The sequence below is a fragment of the Eptesicus fuscus genome, chromosome 9 (genome assembly GCF_027574615.1).
Source record: "Eptesicus fuscus isolate TK198812 chromosome 9, DD_ASM_mEF_20220401, whole genome shotgun sequence".
NCBI classification, from domain to species: domain Eukaryota; kingdom Metazoa; phylum Chordata; class Mammalia; order Chiroptera; family Vespertilionidae; genus Eptesicus; species Eptesicus fuscus.
This window is the reverse complement of record NC_072481.1, coordinates 46,164,145-46,181,394: the sequence shown is the minus strand read 5'-3', so window position 1 is coordinate 46,181,394 and position 17,250 is coordinate 46,164,145. Positions and strand designations below refer to the sequence as shown.

Below are 17,250 nucleotides of genomic sequence, written 5' to 3'. Positions count from 1 at the left end.
CTCTTAGCCAACTGGCTTTCAAGAATAAAAGGGAGAATCATTAAGTAAGATCATGGTAAAAATATATAGACCCTGAAGTTTACAGAAGCAATGAATATTTCCAATATTAATGCTCAAATTCCATTTGTGTGTTCATTTGCTTATATTGTCAGCCATTTATTCAAAATCCTTCATATCTGGGGTGCAAAGAAAGACACAGTTCTTGCCTGTAAGGTACTCATGGTCAAGTGGGAGCTCACCAATATGATGATGCAATGCATCTTAGATATATAGTAGAAATGTCCATATTGTGAAAATACTCAAAAAGACTTTATTGGAAGTTGAGTTTTAAACAATAGGTAAGAGGCCTCTGGAAAAAAAGGGTTAGAAAAATGGACTGTATAAAGTCAGTGGTCAGCAAAGCCATAAGACACAGTCAATATTTTCTGTGACTACTTACAAGGGCATAGGTGTTATTTTATTTCATTTTTATTCAAACACAAAAAGTAAGGAAAGCACAAGGAATACAGTCAATAATATTGCAATTACTATGTATGGTGTCAGTTGGGTATTAGACCTATCAGGGTGATCACTATGTAAGTTATATAATCTCTAATCACTATGTCCCATATCTGAAACTAATATAATATTGCATGTCAACTGTAATTGAAAATTTTTTAAATTATTTTAAAAGAGTAAGAAAAAATAAATATTCCAATGTGCTTATGGCAACTTTACTCACACAAGATCAATGATATTTTTACCTGTACAACCATAGCTCTTGCTTCTACCTCTTTTGTAATACCGTATTTTCCGGTGTATAAGACGACTGGGCGTATAGAAGATTTTCCTGGGTTAAAAAGTCGTCTTATACACCGGAAAATACGGTACTTAGCACATTCTAGAGGCTCTGAATGATGCGGGCTGTGTACATGTCTGCCTCTCCCATTAATACTCAAATTTTAAGGCAAGAATAATAAGGTCGTTCTTCATTTTTATATACCTCAGATCACCAAATTCCTAAGTAGGATCTCAATAAATAATAATTCAACTTAAATGTTACCTGCTCATCAGTCTGCATAGGGCAAGCTGTATTTGACTGAACTATACCAAATAACTACAGACAATGACAACAATAAAGGTTACTCACCAAGCAGTGGACAACACAGACGTTTTTGGGATTCTGCAGTAGCCAGTTATACATATTCCGACACACAGCAAAGAGGTTGTGCAGACTGGGGGCTTGCCTAATGGGCCAACTGCATTCTGAAACCTAAGGGAACACAGTAAAAGGAAATGAATTCCCTTAGTGACTTCCTCTCCAACAAGTAGGATGCCAAACAACTGCTTCCTGGAGTGATACCCTAACCTCAGGAACAACTGAGAATGGAAGAAGAGTTACTTAATCCAGCAATTTTTTCATAAAAAATTGTTTCCATAAGGGTATGAAAACACATTTTAAAATACATTTTAAATTCAGTGAGATCACTTAAACTATATATTTGGATTTTATTTGTATTCTGTAAGGTTACCCAAATTTTTATTTCAATTAACAATAATTACAGCTCAGATATACCTCATTGGCTATAATATTACCCACTGCACAAAGCTCTAAATTTAATGTCTGTTAAGTATAAAATGTTTTTACCTGACTACTAGATGTTTAATTATAGGTTTATCTTATAAATCCTGGACTATTCCTAATTTTATACCAGCTCTCATGAGCACATGAAAGTAAGCCAAACCTTGTTCAGGGCTCTTATTTCTTCCTCTCTTAATGAAGGGACTCACAACACCATGGGGCCAACCTCCAACATTTGTATTCATCTAACACACATATTCATTTAACTGACACATCCTATTGCATGTCAGTTGTAATTGAAACTGTCATAGAGCCCCGACTGTGTTCTGCTTGGCTCTATTCTAATCTAATCAACAATCATTTAAGACAGGCATTGATATGAACCCCATTTTGCAGATGAGAAAACTCACTCTCAGAGGTTGTCTTGTCTAAAATCATGCTGCTGGTCAGTGCCAGCACTGCAACTTGGTTTTCTGACTATAAATCATTGTACTGCTGCAGTACACTGGTTGAGATTATTGTTTCCCTCAAAATACTAGACATCAGCCTCAACTGATTAGAATATTCACTAATTTAATAAATAAAGAGAAGCTTAGACTTGGGCAATCTTTGTGACCTCTTTAAGCCTTTCTTTATGAATGTGGTAAATGATACCTACCTACTTACCTGACAGGGTTGTGGGTACTACATGAGAATGTATTTCAAGGGCTTAGCTCAGCATATGACACACACAATGTGATCAATAAATGTAGCTATTACTACTATTGTATCAGGTAACTGCCAGTTCAAAGCCCTGAGGTCAGACAGAGCCAAAAATGTTTTGGGGGAAAAAATGAGTGAACCCTGTATGGTGAGAGTGCAAACTGAAGGGGGTCAGGCCTTGTTAGGAGCTGGGTAAAGTAAGAGAGTGACGCTCAGATCTGCATTTTCCAAAGAACCCTCAGGATCCAGTATTAGTAATGGGGATGAATTACATGAGAGTAGTCAGAGAGGTCAGTGAGGAGGCTGCTGAGAAGTCTAATGAAGGAATGCTGGGGGCTTAGGCCTAGACGAGTAGCAGCGGGGTGCAAAAAAACTTGAGGGATTAAGGAGTAAAGAGGAAGTGGAATACCTAGACACAAGAGTAGGTGATGGATCCCATGGTGGCAGTGCATGAGTGAGGAGGGGTGCACTTAAAAGAGAGATGGGAGAGAGTCAGGGATGACTCCAGGCTTCCAGCGTGAATGGCTGGAAAAAAGAATGGGAGCAGGTGCCCTTTGCTGATGTCGGGAATTCTGGACAAAGGGCAGGTTTTGTGTGGATGCTGTCATCAGAAAGTGCTCTACAACACTAATACCATTGGCCTAAGAAAACCCAAATGTCTCAAACTCCTAATATTTCACAGTGGAGCAAGGGACGTAGGAGCAATCTGTTTGGTTTGCCCTTTTTTGGTAACCAGATAATAACCACACATGATGTTTCGCTCTCGGGGGCTGCCAAGAAAGCCCATTCTTTTTGGTTAATTTGTAACTTTTTTCTACAAGATGATTATGAGGAACCTTTCTGGTTAACCACTTTTCTATACCTTTAGGAATGACAGATGTGGTGTATTAAACAAAGTGGTTGAAATGCTCGACATAGCTACCAAACCATGCAGGGTTGCCCAGTATTGGGCCTTTGTTGGCTTAAACTTCGCAACACGTTCCTTTTACTCAACATCATTCAGTAATGTTTCTGGCCCATTTTTTTTTTATCCCCCAAATAGATTCCCCTCTGATGTCTTTTCAGGGGATGGAGATGATATACTGATTAAAAAAATAATGGGGAAGATAAATTTTTGTCATCAGAGGCATTACAAAATGTACCTTTGTACAAGCGGCTTCCTGTCTGCAATGTTTTTCTTCCCATTTAAGTCCCTATTCATCCTTCAAAACCCAAGTTGAAGTGCTCCCTTGTCCCTGACAGTGTCTCTAACATACCCACAGGCAGAAATGTTTAGTCAACTAAGTCTTCTTTGTGCCCAGGCCCTTGTCCATATTCATCTATTTCAGCTCTTATCAGTACAGCAACATGGGTAAGCCCACAGGCTGGCTTTCCACTTTGGCCTGACCACTTACTACCTAATTAACCTTAAGCAAGTTACTAACCTCTCCAAGCCTCCATTCTCTTCTGTGCAAAGTATAAATGGGCATTACAAGATTGTTGTGAGAATTTTATAGCACAAGGAGGTAAACACAGTAAATGCCAGCTTATTGTCAAGCTGTATTCAAATTGTTTATGTCTGTCTCCCCTCCAGACACTAAGCTCCATAAGAAGAGAGACCATCACTGATTCATTTTTATAACCAGAATCCAGTGTGGGTGTGCTAGTTGAATGGCAGGTGCTCAGTAAGTATTTACTGAGTGAATGAATGAGTAAAAGAATGAACCCCATTTGGCAATCTCTTCTTATAATAAGATTGGTCTACATGTGAAATATTTGGGGGAAGAAACAGGTGACTCAATTTTGTGGGTTTTGTTTTTTTTTTTTAGATCATAACTATATAAAAGTGTAGGCAATTTGTTTTATTTTTTTTATTGATTCTAGAGAGGCAGGGAGAGGGAGAGAGAGATGGAAACATCAATGACGAGAGAGAATCATTAATTGGCTGCCTCCTGCACGGCCTCCACTGGAGATCGAGCCCACAACCTGGGCCTGTGCTCTTGACCGGAATCAACACCAGAACCCTTCAGTCTGCAGGCCGACGCGCTATCCACTGAGCAGAACCAGCTAGGACTCCCCGATAATACTTTTAAACCTTTTAGAAACTATATGTCACCCATATAAACACTATTACTATCTGTAATGAGTCTCAGCTAAAAGTTGCCAAATTGTTCTTAGCACAATAGACTAACAGCCCCAGAACAATTAAATCAATCAAGTAAATAATATTAATTTAAAGTGCTCTATAATTACATATTTACTTAATATATAATTGTACATCATTAGGCAAACATAGAATTAGAATTTTTTAAAGCATGTGCTCTGTCTAAAGGGGAAAAAACATTAAGGCATAAACAAACCCTAAACATTCTAAAAAGGAATTCAGTCACTGCAATCTATTTTTTCTTCTCTCTCTCTCTCTCTCTCTCTCTCTCTCTCTCTCTCTCTCTCTCTCTCTCGTTCACAGTTTCCCGCAGTAAGCACCACTGTCTTAGGACAGGTGACACTTCACTGTGCCATCTCCAGTCCCTTTGACCACCTCCCGGAGCTGCAGGGCACCAAACACGCCATATGGATTACAAGGCTGCCATGATGTCACCCAGTGGGGAAAGAGGCCAAAACAGAACCCGGGCTGGATGCCATTCAATGTTCATCTGTCTGTCGCCCCAAGCACAAGATAAGACGGCGCAAGCATCCAATTTGCTAAGCATTTAGAGCACAAGGTGCTATGGAAAATCAGACTGAAGAGCTATATCAAGTGTTTTCAGAATCTGAAACCATTTTTGGAAGACAGGGGTATTTCAGTCGATCATTTATTGCGGCATTTTATTATTACCCGTGTTAATCATGGCTACCACTTACTGAATGCTTACTCTACGGCAGGCACTGCTGTCAGACTTCCTTCTTAAGCAAACCTAGAGAACATGTCCTAAGTATTAGTGAGACAGGTATTCTTATTGTCATCCCCATTTTAGAGGAGAACACTGAGTCTCAAGTGTGGTAAAGTAACTTGCCCAGGAAGAGGAACAGCTGAGATAGGAACCTAGGGACATTTCTGAAGTTTAAATTGGTGTACGTTATACAAGCAGTAAATTTGGGAGCTTTCTATTATACTACACTGTCTAACGAATATTTATTACAATCCCATTATACATTTGTGGGGTTTCATGTAATGGCCACATTTTACTACGGTTAAGACATTCAAGTCACCGAAGTTGACAGAGCTACGATGTGGGGATCCACAGCCCTCTGGCTCCCAGGCCAGGGATTTCTTTCTACCCCTTTACTCCCCGTCCTTACACTGATGCATGGTGGCAGCGGGAAAGATGAGGCATCACTGCTCCATGGCTGACCCCCCTCACCAGCCAGCAAACCAAAGCAGAAACACCAGGGAACTTTGGGGAACTCTGGAAGAAAAAGGGGGGGGGGGAAGGGTTCACCTGCAAACAATCATGACCTCTTAAAGAAGCCCAAGTTGATAATATATTTTCAAAAAATCAAGTCATTCCCCAAAGGGAAGAAATACTACAAGAACATGAGATAGGAAAAAATCAACATGAAGGGAGAGTCTAAAAGAATCAGCTGGGGTTCTTTTTTTAAAAAATTGATTTCATAGAGGAAGTGAGAGGTAGAAACATCAATGATGAGAGAGAATCACTGATTGGCTGCCTCCCCCCCCCCCCCCTTTTACTGGGGATCAAGCCCACAACCAGGCATGTGCCCTGATGGGGAATTGAACCATGACCTCCTGGTTCATGGGTTGATGCTCAACCACTGAGCACACCGGCCAACCAATGGGGTTCTTTTTTCTATGCTACCAACAGCACACCTTCCTTCCTGCAGAAGGAGAAGGAAGCTCAAAGAGGCACTGAAATGCTTTAGTTAGATGTTAGAACTTTAGAGCTAGATTTGGTGGCCATTCATCCCATTTTCCATTTATTGACACTAGCATAGAAACAGCTTGTCTTTGCCACTACTACCCATATCCCCAAGCACATATCACACGATACAAATGTAAAGTAACTGAGTTCGGAAATAAAGACAGAGCAGGACTCCTGTGAGTCTATAAATAAAACCAGTCACCTATTTAGTCTTTTCCAACACTGGCTATTTATGGAACACTCTGCCATATGCACTTATTAAAATAATATTTAACTGCAGACCTAGCCCTCCACTGACCTGAAAGGAGGAGGAAATGGTTTCCGTCTTCATGGATTGGAAGTTGAGAAGAGAACTTTTCTAAGTAATGCAACAATGAGATGCAAATGAATCCATGGTGCTAGTACCGAGGAGAAAAAGAACTAGGAGCTTGAAAAAAGCCACATCAGAAACAGAGCCAAGATGAAGAGACCAAGGTTTTGGGAATGTCTCCCTGATATGCAACTAAAGCTTGCAGGAGCTTCGCCAGAGGGTCTAGATCTATTCGGCAGAGTTCTGGGACTATCTGCAAAGAGCTAAGGTGTCATGCATTCCTGTGTTTTAGGGAGAAAGGGTTGGGAAAGCTTTGTGGAAATCCTCCTCTTAGTGAAGTTAGGTAAACAAGGAAGGGGTGGGGGTGGGGTGACAATGGATGGCATTTTAGGGAGAGAGAGCAGCTCCTGCAGAGACAGTGTGTGTGCTCCCTGGTTGGAGCCTGGGTTTTCTGGGCATAAGAACAGTGAAAGATGAAGCCAGAGAGGCAGGCAGAGGCCAGATCATGAAGAACCTTGTAAGACACATTCTACAATTTGCATGGAAAAGAAATAACACCAGCCCTAGCTGGTTTGGCTTAGTGGCTAGAGGGTTGGCCTGCCGACTGAAGGGTCCCAGGTTCAATTCAGGTAAAAGGCACATTCCTGGGTTACAGGCTTGACCCCCAGTAGGGGATGTGCAGGAGGCAGCTGATCAATGATTCTCTCCGATTGTTGATGTTTCTATCTCTCCTCTCTGAAGTCAATAAAAAATACTTTTTAAAAAATAGAAATAACACCACACCTTTCACCTATACAAGACTTACTCATGCTTCAAGGTCCAGCTTTCACTGCTGTCTCCCTTCGCTAATCTCCCTCAGTAGGTACTGTACATATTATTTGCAGTTGTCTTTAGAATGTCTTGGGTCCTCTCTCCAACTAGGCTTACGTGCCTTGGGAACAAGAACCAAATATTTATTTTATATCTATGTGTTTAACGGTCCTTGACACATTCATTTGTCTGAGAAATGTTTAGCCATTCCAGGCACTATTCTAGGTATCAAATCAAATAAACATGCTTCTTGCCCTTTTAAGGCAAGTGAGAGCTAGCAACCTGTGGCAGTTTTAAGTCAATGTGTAATTAATTCCTGGTTCCTTTGGTAAGATTGTTAAGATAGGTCACAAAATATGTAGTTACACTAATAGACAGCTTTCTTTAAATATCTTTATAGTGACTGCTTTTATAAATACTACCCAAAGAGACATCTTCATATATATATATGAATGCTTCTATAATGATATTATATCTTTATTTACTTTCAGAAGGAAAATGTTCCAGACTATCACAAATTTTTTCAGAACAAATAAAATTTCTATGAAATATTGTGCAGGATGTTCCACAGTCCCTTCGTTTTAAAACTGATGGCACTGACTTTGTCTCCTAACAAGGAAAAAAAAATCAATTCAAGAGATTTGCATCTGATTTAGAAACAGAATATCTACCCGCCTCTTGTTGGACATCACTTGCTCTGCATTAGGTAATAGACGGAATAAGAGTTGGAAGAGCAGTTAAGTATAGAGAATTTGAAGGAGCTGCGCTTAAACTCTCCGTTAGAGAATGCCAGTTTAGAACAAACCACTTCAGAGTGGTTTCACTAGCGCTTCTCAGAGTGGTCCCCATGGCGCCAGGGGAGGAGCACCAGGAAGTTGTTAGCGATGCAGATTCTCCCTGCACCCCTGTCCTGCTGAACCGGCAGTGCTGGGCCCCGGTGTTTACCAAGCCCTCCAGGTGACTCTGATGTACACTAAAGTTTGAGAACCGCTGGGTTACCTCTTGCTATTTGGGGAACACTCTGAGAAGACAGAGTCCTTAACAAAACCCTCCCTTTTCATATTGAACATGGGGGCAGGAATCTTAGGAAGCATGCAGATCAACCTCAGCTCTGGAAACGGAGGCCCAGACACGATGGATGGCAACTGAGATTTGGAGCACAATGTGTTCTGGCATCAAAGCTGAGGTGCTAGATACACAGCATAGACCATCAGCTGCCATCTTAAATATCAGAAACCAAGTCTCACTTTTAAAGGGTCCAATGTATAGAAAACCCTTCCTATTTTTTATGAGATCCAAATGCAGGTGCAGAAACAATCATTTCTAAAGGCTAAGTCAAAATATTTGAAGATGTTCTTGAGAGAGAAAAAGCCTTATCTTGGTGAGTAAATCAAGAATTCAGGGACAGAAGGAGACCAGACTTTGGGTGGTGCACACACAATGCAATATACAGATGAGGTATTCTAGGATTTGTACACTTGAAACTTATATAAAGTTATAATGCTATCCCAATAAATGTAATTTAAAACAAAAAGAATTCAGCAACCAGGAATACCATGCTTGATATTAGATTCAAACCCAAGCCAGTTCTCATAGCTCCTGAACGAGGAATATTTCTCAGCCTATTTGCAAAAGCTCCTTTAGAGGACAATCCAGCTTTCCCAGGCAACAACGTCAATACTAATGGTGTGGTCTTGGGCAAGTTACCTTACCTCTTTGTGACTCAGTTTCTCCATCTACTTCAGAGGGCTGTTGAGAGAATTTAATGAGATACTACATGGCAAGTCCCCAGCGCAGTGTACACACTCTGTAAGTGTTGGCTGCTGCACTCACTACTATTAATATTAGTAATAGGATTACCAAACCTACAATGTAGGCTATTTGTGTGCTACCTTCACTTCTGAAAGAAGCAATTTTACTGAATGTCAGAAGGCTATTCCCATTAATACTAGTACGTCTGTACTGGTCTAGCTACACTGCCTCATCACGATGCCCAGGTAGCAATAAGGACAGGTACAGGCATGATGAGTGTTGTAGTATAAAGGTAGCCAAATGCTTTATGTAGCAGTTCAAGCTCCAACTGAGCCTCACAGCAATGCACCTTAACAATTGAGCAAACAACCACAACTGGTGTGAGGCCCCAGCTTAGATGGTATTTCATCGACAAACAAATATCTTCACCCCCCAAAAATCTTCAGAATTTATCATTAAAGCCTAATAAATACTTTGTGGCTAGAAATGTGCACAGTGTATAGTTTTTCAGCTTCATGTGCCACAGGGCAAAGGCTTTGAGGATATCTCTTAAGAGGAGAAATACTCTGTTATGTCTTCAACCATGTGATCCCAGAGCGAAAATTCCTTACCCTGCTGTGAAACTTGGCAGTTCGATAGGACTTGGGTGACAGATTGTACACTGTGTAGTGGTCAAGATGTCTGGAATCCAAAAAGCTCCGAATGTCATCAACCTGATTCCTGAATCCTATGTCAACGTTGTCCAGAGGAAAGGACATCACTGGAGGGTCACACAGAAAGAAGACAGGTTAAACAGCTCCGTTGTGGTGATGAGCAGCAATTGAAAGCTGAGTCTGAGCAGTAAATGCACATGAGAAACTTACCAATAATTCTGGAGGTAACATAAGTGAAGTCTAAATCTCCTTTCGTATAGCTAAAAGCAAGACAAGAAAGGGCACTCATTAAAATGATCTACATATGCCATGGTTGCTCTCTCTCAATCACTTTCGCATCATCACTTCCCGCTAGCTGGCCTATTCTGACGTCCCTCAAACCTTCTCTCCAACAAGGGAGCATTGTTAAGAGAAGACAGCCCACACCCTCAGTAGCTTAAATATACTGCTCCAACTGTGCACCCCCATAGTCTTTGCAAACTGATGGCGTTTATGAACAGAATCCACTCAGAAAACAATGCTTATTTATTAACAATCATTGTTCCAGGCTCTCTGCCTACAGGGAAGTATTGCCCATAGGTGTCAGGGGAGGAAGTGATGGAGGAAGAACAAAGGACATCCTTTTTCTGCCTACCAGGCCCTGGCTGAGGACTGGAGGAAAAGGGTAAGTTTTACCTCTGAACAAAGATTAAAATGCTGATCAATAATTGGACTTAACATCTGAATTTCTGTTAATCCTTATCTGATGATATTTTTCCATTGACTTTTAGAGAGAGTGGATAGGAGAGGGAGAGACAGAGAGAGAGTAACATCAATCGCTTGGTTGCCCCCTACACGTGCCTGGGGCCAGGGATCGAGCCTGCAACCACGGTATGGAATCGAACCCAGGACCCTTCAGTCCACAGGGTGATGCTTTGTCCACTGAGCCAAACTGGCCAAGACTGGCCTTGATATTTGAATTTCTGATTTAAAACTGCACACTGTAACTTAAAGTGACCCTAAAACTTTCTAATAACTAAGAATAAAAAGAAAATCATATGGTCTGCTTGTAGAAGTTTTCATACAGTGAAAGAATAGAAAACTTCTCCCCGTAAATAAATTCTAAAGGACTATTAATATACAAAAACAAAATTCTGTTTTGATCTCAATACATGAGTACTGTTTATTCAGATTGCATAGACATGATTACCTCATTTAATTCTCAAACACCCAAGGGCACAAATCCTACCAGGGTATAGAAGTAAAGCTCAGAGAGGCTAATGAAGTTGCCCTAGGTCACATGGTTAACAAGAGCAGATAATGCATTAGAACTCAGGATGTTGGGTTCGAAGGCCAGGGATGACAACCCACTGTGCTCTCATGTACCAGTGAGCTGAGGCCTCCCAGCCTGTGCTTGTAGCTTCTGAAGGACTCCACTTTATGGCTTTGGTGACACTGCTCAGTCAATCAGATTCCATGAAATGACATCACAAAACTGCCAGTCTTTGAGCCAGACAGGTAGTTGGCAGGTAACCAGATCCTTTGGGGCCACGAAGGTCCATTAACTCAACCAGGAAGAACACACATACCTGGTAACAGATTGTATAACTCTGGAAGATGTGTCCTTGAGGGTGTCTTTCAGGTTGTCCTTTAGGTTACTGAAGAGCCTGCCTGCACCTCCTTTCACCATGTCAAAGAGGCCTCCCCCATAGCTGGGCTCCATGTCTGGGGACGAGGCACCTGCCAAGGAGAAACAGAAAAGGAGCTGACAGCACAGACCACACAGAAAACCAACCCCTCTTTGATCCTGGAACATACACAGACCACCTTCGGCAATCATCCTGCTCTCAGCTTACTGACTCTGGGTTACAGCAGTGCCGCTGGTCTTCAGGGACCAAGGCAAGTCCCTCATAAGTCCCAGGAACAGAACCTTCCAGAGCAGCACAACCAGAACTGGAAGCACTAGTCACATGTGCCAACTGAGCACTTGCAATGTGGCTAGTCCAAACACAAAATACACACCAAACTTCAAAGCTAGTGAGAGGGGGGGGGAGTAAAAGATCTCAATACTACATGTTGAAATGATAGTATTTTGGATATATCGAATTAAATAGGTTATACTAGTAAATTAATTTCATTTGTTCCTTTTAACTTTTTTAATGTGGATACTGGAAAACTTGAAATTATAGATGTGGCCAGCATTATACGTCTTTCAGACAGTGCTGCTTCAGAGACGTGGCCAAGGAAGAGCAGCGGGCAGCTTATAAGTGAGTCCGGGGGGTCTCCTCTGCCCTTTGATGGCGTTGGCTGCGTTAGAAGAGCCGTCGCATGGCTATCCCTCACAGTAATAGTTCACCTCCATCATGGAAAATACCTTCTGAAGGGCCTTTCTGACAGCTTTTAAGGCCTGAGGATGCATGATGGTCATGAGTGCTATTTGTCAAGTATTTCAGGTTCTCATCCCTTCCAGCTTCTTAAAACTGCACTTGCTGGCTCCCTGGAGTTAGCTCAGAGTTTCTCAGCCTTGGCACTATCGACATTTGGAGTCAAATACTTCCTTGCCAGGGAGGGGGACTGCCCTGTGCATTGTAGGATGTTTAGCAGCATCCCTGGCCTCTATCTACTAGATAGCACAGGTATGCCTATTTCATAGGAAGCAGTTAAATGAGTGCACAGAAACTATTAGCATAGTTCCTAATATACCTAGGGGTAATAGACTTTAGCTATAAAATTATTATGCACTAAAACTTATGTAGCACTTACTATCTGCTAGGTATTATTCTAAGTATTTTACCTGTACTCATTCATTTAATCCATAGCATACCTATCAGGTAGGTAATATTATTCCATTTTATAGATCAGAAACTTGTCTAAGGATATACAGCTAGTAAGTCAATGGCAGAGTTGGGATTTGAGCCCTAGGCAACCTTTCTAACCACGTCCCTCATTTTTCTCTTAATACTACCCTGAATTTAATATTTATTATTCCAAATAATTTTTTTTAATTTTTTTAAAATTGATTTCAGAGAGGAAGGGAGAGGAGAGAGAGAAACATCAATGATGAGAGAGAATCACTGATTGGCTGCCTCCTGCATGCCCCACACTGGGGATCAAGCCCATAACCCCAGGCATATGTCCTTGACCATAATCAAAATGGGGACCCTTTAGGCTGACGCTCTATCCACTGAGCCAAACCAGCTAGGGCCAAATAATTTCTTTAGACTTTTATTATATACTAGAGGCCCAATGCACGAAATTTTTGCAAGAGTAGGCCTTCCTTCCCCAGGCTGCCAGCACCGGCTTCCCTCTGGCACCCAGGACCCAGGCTTCCCTCGCAGCCCTGCCTTCGTCCGGAAGGACGTTCAGTCTAATTGGCATATTACCCTTTTATTATTATAGATGTAGGTAAACATTTGAAATATATTAATATTGTTCTCCACAATTTCAAACCATATATAAATGGTTTTCTGTTTGCAACTTCATTTTTTTCACCCACCATTATTTAAAATTCACCTATGCTGGTACCACATATAATTTTAGCTCCTTAAAGAATGCATCCATTACCCACTAAGGTTGGACACTAAGGTTTCCCACTAAGATGGATAACAAGGTTGTTTGCTAAAACAACGCAGTTATAAACACATCGACTTAACTACATGTGGGAGACTCTCTTTTGGTTATACCTAATAAAATTTGTTAGTAGATAGGATATGCACATCTTCAAATTTCTAGACATTGACACATCATTTTCCAAAGTAGTCATGTCAGTTTAAACTCCTACTAGTAGTGTGTATGAGGACCCTCACTTTATTTTTTTTATTTTATTTTTTTAAAATATATTTTATTGATTTCTTACAGAGAGGAAGGGAGAGGGATAGAGAGTTAGAAACATCGATGAGAGAGAAACATCGATCAGCTGTCTCCTGCACACCCCCTACTGGGGATGTGCCTGCAATCAAGGTACATGCCCTTGACCGGAATCGAACCTGGGACCCTTGAGTCCACAGGCTGACGCTCTATCCACTGAGCCAAACCGGTTAGGCTCACTTTATTTTTTAAAAAGTATTTTTTTAAAAAATATATATTTTATTGAGTTTTTACAGAGAGGAAGGAGAGGGAGAGAGAGTTAGAAACATTGATGAGAGAGAAACATCAATCAGCTGCCTCCTGTACACCCCCTACTGGGGATGTGCCCACAACCAAGGTACATGCCCTTGACCGGAATTGAACCTGGGACTCTTGAGTCCACAGGCCGACACTCTATCCACTGAGCCAAACCGGTTAGGGCGAGGTCCCTCACTTTATATTCTCCTTAACACTTGATATTGTCAGACTTTAAAATTTTTACAAATCTGGTGAGTGTGAAGCAAGATCTCATTTCGGTCTTATTCTGTGATTTCCCCAATTACTAGTGAGTGAGGTGATGTCTCTTTTATTGTATTTATTGGCCAGGTGGCTGTATATTAAATCATACTTGAGGTACCTACTGCACTCCTGTGTGCCATTTAGATGCTCATACATATACCTATAAATACATGTTGACTGTTTTATACTTCCATTCTGATCACATGAGCTATTGCTGCCTCAGTCATCTATTTGAAAAGGAGTCTCTATTTGAAATCACAAAGGACAATTAATGCTGATGAATCAACAAATTAAATGGACACATGGGCAAACATTAATAATGTCTACCACTTTCTGAGCTCTCCTAGGCACCAGGAACTCTGCTTGGACTTTTATGTTAGTACAGTTTCACACAGCAGGAGAGGGAGAGAGCGTTTATTATACCCATTTCATTTTTAAAATAATATTTTTATTTATTTATTTCAGATAGGACGGGAGAGGGAGAGATAGAAACATCATGATAAGAGAGAATCACTGTTTGGCTGCCTCCTGCACAACCCCCACTAGGGATCTAGCCCACAACTCAGCATGTGCCCTTGACCAGAATTGAACCTGGGACCCTTCAGTCTGCAGGCCGACGCTCTAGCCACTGAGCCAAACCATCTAGGGTTACTATACCAATTTTATAGATGAAGAAATGGAGGCTCAAAAGAAGGGACGCAACTCACCTAACGCAGAGCCAGGTCTGTGCAAGTCCAAAGCCTGTGCTACCTGTACCATCTCGCACTATTCTACAGTTCCCTATCAACTCACAATTCTAACAGCTGTAATTAAGATGATCCTTACCTGCCTTATACAAGCCCTCCCCCTCCTATTCCTTGATCTCCTCCTGCGTGCCTTTCATTTGGCGGCTCTCAGCAGCAGATGGTCCTTAACAAGCACTCTCATAAATCACTGCAGCTGTCAGACCAACCAAACCAGCTCTTTCTGTAGGCGCCTGAGCCTCTGTCGCCCCCGCTGCTTCATGGCCCTGAATAAAGGCCAGGAACTGCTTTACTGGGTGGCTCCACAGACTACAGCCAAAGCTACAAAGCTGAGAATGTTCTGGGTTCTGTTCCCCTATAATACAGGGCACATTATCTCCCTTTAAACACACTCCACATAAAAAAAAAAATCTGTATCGTGTTTTCATTTTAAATTTAGCAAGAAGAGAGCAGTATAAAATGTTTACAATTCCCCTGTTTCCATCACAAGCGAACACTCCAGCCTGGATACCCTTCTGATATATTATTGTTCTCAGAGATGATGCTGAATTTATTATCCAGACCTCTCTCTGACTCTCAGTTTCGTGCTGGAAAAGAACCCCATGACACCAACCTATTAAAAGATATAAATAACCTCGATTATATAAAAACCTGACTCTCGCCATCATTCAGGCAGCATGCTCTGTTCACTGGAATCCTGCAGAAACCAGACCCACCGGTCAGAGTACATCTGTGACCTTCATATTCCCAAATTATATGTCAAATTAGCCAGGACACAAAAAAGAGAAGAGGGGCATGATCTGATCTTGGCCTCACGGTCCTTTTGGGTAGGGATTCTGGCTCTCCCTGCTGAGCTATATGAAGCCAGAAGCACAGATTCTGCAAAGGACAGCTGAGCCTCAGCTCATTGAGAGAAAGGGCAGAGATGTGTCAAAAACGACACACCACAGAGGAAATGGTACAGTCAGAAAGTGGTGCACAAAAAAACACACCACACAATAATGATAGATCAGGAGCTGACAAACTATAGCTAGCTTCTGGGCAAAATCCAGTCCACTTTCTTTTTAAATAAGAAGGGCTTTTTCACTTTTAAATGAGTGAAAAAAGCCCAAAGAATAGGTTTGATAGAGTGAAAACAATATGAAGGTCAGATGGTAGTGTCTGTAAGTAAAGTTTTCTGAGAACAGAGCCAAACTCACACCTTTACATATTGTCTGCGGCTACTTCCATGCTACGATGGCAGAGTTACATACTTGTGACAGAGACCGTATGGCCCCCTAACCTATAGTATTTACTATTTATGGCCCTTTACAGAAGACGTTTTCTTTTTCTTTTCTTTTTTTAAATCTTTTAATATATTTTATTGATTTCAGAGAGGAAGGGAGAGGGAGAGAGAGATAGACACATCAACGATGAAAGAGAATCACTGATTGGCTGCCTCCTGCATGCCCCCTACTGGGAATTGAGCCCACAACCTGGGCATGTGCCCTGACTGGGAATCGAACCATGACCTCCTGGCTCACAGACACTCAATGACTGAGCCACACCAGCCAGGCCAGAAGACATTTTCGAATCCCTGCCCTAGATGGTTGAAAAAGACTTCCATTCTTGGGAGTCCAGAGCTTGCCACCTCTGCCATGTTGCTAAACGCTTTGGCTAAAATGGCACCGGGGGAGGCACACACCCGGGGCTTAATAAAGAGGACTCAGGATTTGACGGGGGTCAGACGGTGGGAGTGACGAGGACAGAACTGTGAAAGCATGAGGGCACTATCCAAAGAGAAGGATCCACATCTGTGCCTCTAAGGCTCCAGGCAGACTCTTGTTCCATGATATCTTGTCATTGTAAAGCCGAAGCCCACCAGGCGAGCATCAGAGGGTGCGGTCCTGCCCTTCCCATCATTTCTAAGGGTGTAGTAAGCTGTCTTGGGATTCCTAATGGTGACGAGACTACAAGCAGCAATCCAATCCCTCCCAAGTCATGGGAGCTCACCTCTGTATAACCTGATTAGTTCTCACTTGTAGGCTGACATAACATTCTGAGAGAGAATCTGCTTCTCCCTGGACTATTAGTTAGCTGTTTGCTCATTTCTTTAAATCAAGCTTCATTCCAAAAGTGACTTGAGGTGATTTGGTAGTTCTTTGGAACAGAATATATATATACTACTGTGTGTGTGTGTGTATGTGTATGTATGTGTGTGTGTGTGTGTGTGTGTGTGTGTGTGTGTATAAAATATATTTTTATTGATTTCAGGGAGGAAGGGAGAGGGAGAGATAGAAACATCAATGATGAGAGAGAATCATTGATCGGCTGCCTCCTGCACACCCCACAGCCCAGGCATATGCCCTGACCAGGAATTAAAACAGTGACCTCTTGGTTCCTGGGTCGACACTCAATTGCTGAGCCACACCCAGCTGGGCCGGAACAAAATATATTTTTAAGAAGACCAGCACAAATGTTAAAGCTGATCTTAATTTCGTTAATGTAACTAAAAATATAGAAAAAGTTAAGTGTG

At 41.7% G+C, this 17,250-nt stretch overlaps 1 protein-coding gene across 1 annotated transcript in view; it reads right to left on the bottom strand.

Annotated features, from left to right (window-relative positions):
* DNAJC6 (DnaJ heat shock protein family (Hsp40) member C6) overlaps positions 1–17,250 on the bottom strand; it is a 133,863-nt gene that overhangs the window by 35,723 nt on the left and 80,890 nt on the right. Inside the window, exons 2-5 of the mRNA XM_028142365.2 lie at positions 11,217–11,367; positions 9,859–9,908; positions 9,607–9,755; positions 1,130–1,252 (exon numbers count right to left, since the gene is read on the bottom strand). Coding sequence (XP_027998166.2) covers positions 1,130–1,252; positions 9,607–9,755; positions 9,859–9,908; positions 11,217–11,367 — 473 coding nt within the window. The remainder of the gene's footprint in view (positions 1–1,129; positions 1,253–9,606; positions 9,756–9,858; positions 9,909–11,216; positions 11,368–17,250) is intronic.